Source organism: Quercus lobata, chromosome 10 (genome assembly GCF_001633185.2).
Source record: "Quercus lobata isolate SW786 chromosome 10, ValleyOak3.0 Primary Assembly, whole genome shotgun sequence".
Classification (NCBI taxonomy): Eukaryota; Viridiplantae; Streptophyta; class Magnoliopsida; order Fagales; family Fagaceae; genus Quercus; species Quercus lobata.
The window spans coordinates 41,428,907-41,436,871 of NC_044913.1; the positions used below are offsets into that span (position 1 = coordinate 41,428,907).

The 7,965-nt window shown below is 34.7% G+C and overlaps 1 protein-coding gene across 1 annotated transcript; it reads right to left on the minus strand.

The window, feature by feature from the left end:
- Window positions 1–1,400: 1,400 nt before the first annotated feature.
- On the minus strand, window positions 1,401–5,778 carry LOC115963952 (histone deacetylase HDT1-like). Its single transcript, XM_031083212.1, has 10 exons — window positions 5,614–5,778; window positions 4,355–4,425; window positions 4,032–4,249; window positions 3,592–3,605; window positions 3,442–3,504; window positions 3,227–3,348; window positions 2,575–2,682; window positions 2,379–2,469; window positions 1,791–1,926; window positions 1,401–1,708 (listed from the first exon to the last, which is right to left on the minus strand). Exons 1-10 carry the CDS (start codon window positions 5,624–5,626, stop codon window positions 1,648–1,650), a joined length of 897 nt encoding a protein of 298 aa, XP_030939072.1. The 5' UTR covers window positions 5,627–5,778; the 3' UTR covers window positions 1,401–1,647.
- Between the last annotated feature and the right edge of the window lie 2,187 nt (window positions 5,779–7,965).

Genomic DNA, 7,965 nt, shown 5'->3' on the forward strand with positions numbered 1-7,965 from the left:
ACATTTGAAAGAGAAAAAGAGGAATCTGAGGGGTCACCACATCCGTTATACTGGCCTCCCACCACAATCAAGACACCGAAACACCTACTGGTAATCTTTTTTTTCTTTTTAAATTAGGGGCTTAAATATGATTTAGGTTTAGGTAATTTGGTTAGTTAGTTTTTATTTTGGGTATATAAGTAAAGAGAATATTTTGTGCGCAATGTAAAGTCATATTCTACCATGATTTAATTTTAAATCATCTATAAGACATATGCATACACACTTACCCACACCATGTCTTAATGTCACACTATCGATGAGTAGAAGACAACCAGAGAGTTGGGTATACATTTATTTCATAATATGAAATATGGGAACACAACACAAATTAGTTTATTTTTGTGATCTCGTTACTCTTTTGCATTTATTTTTGGTTTCATGATTTAAAAAATAATAATAATAATAATCTTATTTTAAGAAGGCTACAAATATGCAGTGAAGTTACTAAACTCATTTTTAATATCTCTAAATGTATATGTTTCTTTACGCCAATTTAGTTTACTTTTTCCTTATAATTTATGTACGATATTAATGACAGATAAGAAACAAATTCCCAGTTAATACCTGAATATTAATGACAGACCAACTTCTATAATTTGCGTTAGATTTAGAGTGATTTGCAAAAGGACAAGCTTCTGATCATTTACTTGCAAAACATATGCAATTCAGAAAAGCAAAAATATCATGCGTTCTGAAAATAAATCAAACGTCCTCTCTCTCTCTTCCATGTTTTAAGTAATTTTCAATGCACACGACATTGAATAGGTTTCGACTTAGCTCGTTATCTGGATCTGGGCTCCAAAAAATCAAAAACAGAACTGCACATTTTCAGGGAACTTATTTTTCCTTGACCCCAAAGAATAGATTCATGCAACTTCATGACAGAGATACTCAAAAACATGAGTACCAGGCTTGAAGGGGTTGTCAGCAAGACGTTTCTTTCAAAGCACGAAAGCCTTGTTAACTCACACACTCGATCTTCTCCAATCTTCTTGGTTTTTTGCATTACCTAGTTTTGAACTTTGATTTCGCCTCAATTCTCAGTTTTCTTAACTACTAATTTTGATAAATTCTTCCAAAAACAAATAAGAAACAAATTCAGACATTAAATAATCATTACATACCGTAGACAATTCATTATGGAGCCATATCTGTGCTTATTTAAAGTGCTTATTTTAAGTAATGATTTTGACTTAGTTATATCGAACAATTGCAGCCAAATTCTCTCATTTGAGAAAGACAACCCTACTTGGATCAGACATTCATACTTAATAGTTTGTTCAACTCTCTTAGCAAATGGCCAGATTCAAATGGCAACCGATGCCTTCCCAAGACTTCCATCATTCTCCCATGTTATGTAAATTAAAGCAGATTACCGAAGCAAGAAGAAAAAATCATAATAACACAGTAAAAATAACCTCGTTTTACGTTATCCAAAAATATGAGGACTAAATCCGGAAAGACAGACTCCAAAAACAGGACATTCAACTAGAACCCTCTCTCATGTATGATGCCAAAATCTAATAACCCCCTAGCTCTCTATAAATCCATTTCCAGAGAAATCCAGATCATGCTACAGCAGCAAATGTTATGATAGCCCAGTCACTAGTTTTCACCATGCTTAGCCTTTGTGTGGGACTGAAGACCGACTTCAGAGCCAAAAGTCCTGTGCATATATAGAGACGCATGTGAGAATAGAAAGCAACATCACTTATAGACTTGGAGAAAAGTGGTGTGAGTAAACATACCTGCTGCAGGTCTGGCAAGAGAATGCACCACCAGATTTTGGGGACTTCTGCTTAGATTGCTCACTAGTTGCAGGAGTCTTTGCAGCCTTCTTGGAAGGATGTGGAGTTGCTGTATGACCACCCACCTTCTTACCATCTAAAGCATATAAACAAAAAATAGGAAATCATGTTGAAGGTGCAGAGTTTAGTAAGCTTTACTCAGAAAATTATTGATTCCAATCATGTCACAGGAAAATACATATTTCCAGAAAAAATATTGATTCCAATCATGTCACGACAAAAGGCATGACTTATCAGCGTGGACAAGAGATGAGACAATTGACATGGAATTAAACACACATGAAAAGAGAGTGGAACTGTTGCAAAAATAGATATTTCCCATGTAATCTGTGGATTTTTTAGAAAACAAACAAATAACACAAAACCAGAATAAGAAATGGAAGGTCAACTTTGATTGTAGGGACAAAACATGATCATCAAACCCCTGGACCCTTAGTTTAAGGTGCCATTAGGTCAAAGGACTATTAGAACAACAAACATATAGAAAGCAAGCAACCACAAATTTGGACAACATAGAAACAAACTCACCAGTTTTTTGAGGAGTAGCTGCTTTTGCCTTTTTAGCAGGGACTGGAGTTTTAGTTGCGGATTCAGAAGGTCTCTTCTTGCTCGATTCAACCTTCAACAAAAAGAGGTGATATCAGCAAACATATATCAGCAATGTGAAAAATATTCAAATAGATAGAAGAGAGAGTTATAGAGAATACAAGATATATTTCCATACCTTCTTAGGTGTCTCTTCAGGCTCATCATCAGACTCATCATCATCCTCAGCAGAACCGAAAGACATATCCTCATCCTCATCACCACTAATATCATCATCATCATCATCCTGCAACACATTAAAATTTAAAGCTGGTAAAATTATTTTCAATTAGCATATTAAAAACAGAAAATGAAAACAGAAAATGTAAAGCCTACAGAGCAACATAAAGGTGCAATTAGCAATGCTGTAATTGCATTAAGGCAAGGACCCAAGACAGGCTAAGTAAGAATTCTTCATCCATTAAAATCTACAACACATTGATATCAATCTTGCATTAAATTCACCAACCAAAATTTTCCCCCTAAGCAGAATAAGTTGAAGAAATGTAGATGAAGGGCTTGTAGACAAAACAAAAATTGATCCATCAGAACACTCCCAAACACAATTTTTAGTCCCATTTGAGAACAAGAATGCAGAGACGCATTCCTTTGATGTTACTTTTTGTAGAAAGACAAATTATATTTGAGCCAAGGCAAATTACCACAGAACCATAAACAGAAGATATTCATGCATATAACAACAATGCAAAGTGATTCACCTAAGGGTCAAAAGTGAGTATCTATGACATTCCGATTAGAAGAATTTCTGCAATAATATAACAGCAGTATACCTCATCACTAGATCCACTCGAATCATCATCCTCAACATCTTTGCTTGGTTCTGAAATCTTAACCTGCTTTTCAGAAGGTGCAGCAATACTTTTAACTGCTGCAACCTTTGGGCCAGCCTTACCTGAAATTTTTTTAGCAGTCAGAGGCAGCAAGGGCTTAAAATAGAAAATAATATTCAGCTGACAGAAAATTAGATCTCAGAAGCATCATCTACCATTCTCTGCAATGTTCAGTGGCAACTCTTCGTCTTCTTCATCAAATGAATCCATATCAGAATCTGCACAAGTTTGAAATTGGTAAATATTTCACAATCACATTTTGAAAAGACATTAGAAATTTTAGAAAACATATTTTTATCACTCACCAGTAGCAGGCTCAGTGGCAAAAGACAAGGGACCAGAGAGTCAAGGAAACAACAGATAATTTAGAGAGAAACAGACCTTCCATATGCAACACATGTTAGAATGATCCCAAAATATGGTGTCCTAATGATAATGATTTCATTAGGTAACCAGCTTTTTAGACTCAAAAATATGATCAGTTATTTACATAAACTAATATAGGGGAAACCAATTGATCAGTTATTTTCTAAAACTAATACAGTTATAGGGAAGATGCCCATCCATTTCAAGCTTTTCTGTCCACATGCATTGCCAGAAATGCACAGCTTACAAGTTCAGTAAATACTTTAGGATGTTAGCATTGGGTATCACATCAACCCCTTAAGACAAGCACCAAATTTCAAGAGAAAGTAACTATCAAAGACTCGATTTGCTGAAAAAATTAGGTAAATGTTAAGGATATTCTTCTTCATACGTAGCAGCAGCCTTGTAACCTGCAAAGTATACACTCCCATTTTTCCAGTTGTGAGAGAGCTCAAACTCCTTCTCAAAAACCAAATCAAACGATAGCTGAGGGAATTTCTCTTGGGAAAGTGTTCCCAACACAAGCTTCTGATCACCAAACTTCACAAAGATAGGTGTGGATTCATTTCCCTTGTTCTTAGACTCACCCAGGGATGCCTGAATCAAAACGCATAATTTTAAACATTTCCAACACACGCAAAACTAGACAGCAATATATCAATTAACCCTACAAAACAACAGTAAAAACACAATAATTTTTACCTGTGAAAGATGAATGAGCTTCTCCTCTCCAGGTGATACTTTAAGAGGCTGCCCTGCCTTGACTTCAACACCTTGAGATTAACACAAAAAGAAACTATTCAACATCTGTATGCCAGTGGATATGATAAAACAGATACAGAGCACTAATAGTTATCAACATTGTATGACTAGTGGATTTGCCACGACCGTACATTACTAAGTTGGAGAAGGTAACAGGCATGTATGTGCAGGAGTTGACCAAAAAAAAAACAAGAGACTCTCAAGCAATACCCATCATTATTGACAATAGTTAGTAAATCAACAGAGTGATTTCAAGCATTAACAAAAAATGTAATGCAAGAGACAAACATTATTCCACCAAATCATACAACAGGAAAAACTACTGAACCATAATCATTCCCCCATTTAAAACCACAACAATATAGGAAATAGAGACAAAAAGGCTCACAGCTCCACAGCTCCAATGTTATACACAACAGAAAATATGACGTTATGGCAAATCATAAAGGCAATCTAGAACCACAGGAGTTCCATTTTCATTTAGATTGTAAAGAACACACACAAACTAACACAAAAGGCATAAGGGAAAAAGGCTTTAAAATATGGGTTTAATTCTTTGGGGGGTTATTTCCTCTCCTTTATCTCATTCTTTTCAAGAACCAAAAGAAAATAACACTAACTAATAATTGCCTGCGTTTTACTAAACTTAAAACATTTTGGAAAATCATTTTGAATTATACCAAGTTACCAAATAAAAACTAAGCAGCTCCATACATAAGAAACAAAAACATGAGAAAGATAAACCACGGCTTTTACACATAGAGAAACAGAGACAAAGTCAGCAGAAAAACCAGAAAGTACTTTCCCAGCAAAAAAAAAACAATAGAACTATAGAACTAAGCAGCTCCAAAAAGCAAAAACTATAAGCGGAGAAACATGAACCACGATTCTTAAACATACAGTAACAAAAACAAAGCACTTCACCAAAACCAAAACAATTTTTACAAAAATAACTTCCAGTTTCAACAAAAGGGCAGGTAGAACAACAAGTAGCTTCCAAGCTTTCATAACAACACAGCCATGGCAACAAAAACACAAACAATCATATTCACAACAGGGAAGCAAATATACAAATATTAAGGACAAGAACGAAAATGAAAGGAGAGAGACAGAAGCATATGACGAAGGTATACAAACAGAAATACGAAACCCTAACCCTAATACAAGGACGACGATGATAGTGGAGATGAGAAGCTTACCCCAAAACTCCATGGAAGCGAGCGAGTGAGAGAGAGAGAGAGAGGAGGAGGCTAGGGTTTGGGGAGGGTTTTAGAGAGAGAGAGTTTAGAGTGAGTGAGCGATGAAAGAGGCAGAAATGAAATGAAAGGGTTTGAAGGGTTTTTTATAAGGGATTTGCCGCTCGCCGATGGGTTTACTTTTTGAGAACCTCACTCACCTTACTAGGGTTTTGAGAAACAATTATGCGAGAATGCGCGTTAGGAATAGATTTGGGCCTGAGCCTAGTCCTGGGCCATTCTTTTTTTGGACTTATATTGTTCGACTTAGTACATCATAATACCTACTAGGCTAGGCTACTATTACTATATAAAATCATAAATGGCTTTGGATTGATTTTTGGGCTGGGCTTACTTGTTCGTAAGATTCCTGTTTTATAAACTTTTTTTTTTCTTTTTGTTGCTAAATATATATGTGTGTGTGTATATATATATATATATATATTTTTTTTTTTTTTTCTGAATTGAAAAGTGAGTTTTGGTGTGGGCTCATCAACTCTATGCCACGTGACGGCAATGGTGTTAATAACACGTGTACTACACGGGTCTTGCTTGAACTATCATTTAAACCGCTCCTCTCTAAGTGCTAAGACAAATACTCCTACCATCAAGTCACATCTCATGTGGTTGCCAAATTGTTTTAGAAACTACTAGTTAGAAGTTGATACCATTTGTTTATTATTTTAATCTTGATACCACTTGCTCTTCGTGTGGCCTTTTTATAAAATGCATTACCCATAATTTTATATTCTTCAAGACCACACAGTGGCGAGGAACTTTTGTGAATCTCTCTTTTTTATTCCTTTGGAGGAATGGAATGGCCTCATTCCAAGTGTGCCTCTCATTATTGTTCTAAGCACCTACTAATCCCTTGGGAATATTCTATTTCCAATAGTGGACTGGTTTGGCACCTATGGGCCTATGGCTTCACAGGAACCGCTTCATCTTTCTAACAAGTACTCGTAAGTCCTAACCCAAAGCTCCATGATGGAAATGGACTTCCCTCCCCTAATTAATTGGGTCAATCTCAACACTAATGGTTCCTCTTTGGGAAACTTGAGTATTGCGGGTGGTCAAGGATTGCTGAGAAATGAAGATGGTGATTGGATCAATAGCTTCTCAACATCTCTAAGGAAAACATCATTTGCCATGATTGAACTCTAGGCACTCAAGGACGAGCTCACCCTAATTCACTTACGTTAATGTTGAATTAGATGTTGAAATGAATTGATAATTTACTTGTTAAAAAAAAAAAAATTGTTTATTCATATTACAGTGGAGCCTATTCTCATTGATTGCATGACCATATTGAGGAGCAAACCACTGCAATGCCTTAGCAAAAGTAGGTTGTCAACAAACTAATGACTTTGTTAATTTCGAAAGCCTATCGTCTAAGGTGGTGCCTCTATTAGCTTATGACGAAGCTGAGCTCACTTGTAATTGTATGATCTGCACTTTTTTTTTTTAGCAACTAAAGTGAAAATGTAGATTTGTGCATGACATGGATTTTATTTTTAAGTGTTTTGGAAATTTGAAAGGAGAGAATAGTAGATGCCAAGGAGTGAAGGATAAGAAAGGGGAGGGATATCATTACTTCTTTCCCTTATTTGAATGTTTTAAAATTAAGTATGGAAAATGGGGAATAGATATTTATTCCCCTTATTTGGATGTTTTAAAAAATTAAGTGATAATAGGATAAGGGAGGTGAATCGTCATATAAATTGACAATTATGACACTTGTTTGCTAATTTTACAAAACTTGAAATAAATTGATATTGTTAGGGAAAGTTTAACAATTTAGATCTTTTAAATATTAGTGGACCCCCCTTTTTAATAAAGGTCTAAGACTCTAAATTAGGTTAAAGACCAATACCCATAATTTTTCCTATACACTCCTCTTCCTCCCCCCCACCCCCCACCCCCACCCCAAAAAAAAAAAAAAAAAAAAAAAAAAAAAAAAATCCAAACAAGCTATAAAAGTATTTTGATATGTTAGGGATTATTTTTTCCAACCAAAAATTCAATTTAGTATCAATTTCATTTAGCTTAATTATACAGTAAAAATGATTTATTCAAATATAATGTTTCACAAAATCCAATCTCATTAGGATTTCAAAATAATATTTTTGTAATTTAAAATTGATAATGTTCACGTTATAATGAATGCTCATTACCATTAACTCAAAACACTAATGAATTTTATTACTATTTATAATAAATAAAAAAACAACTATTTGATAAAAAAATTATATAAGATTTTTTTTTTTTTTAATTTTACATAAACAAATTAATTTTAATAAGTGCGTTTCGGATTAA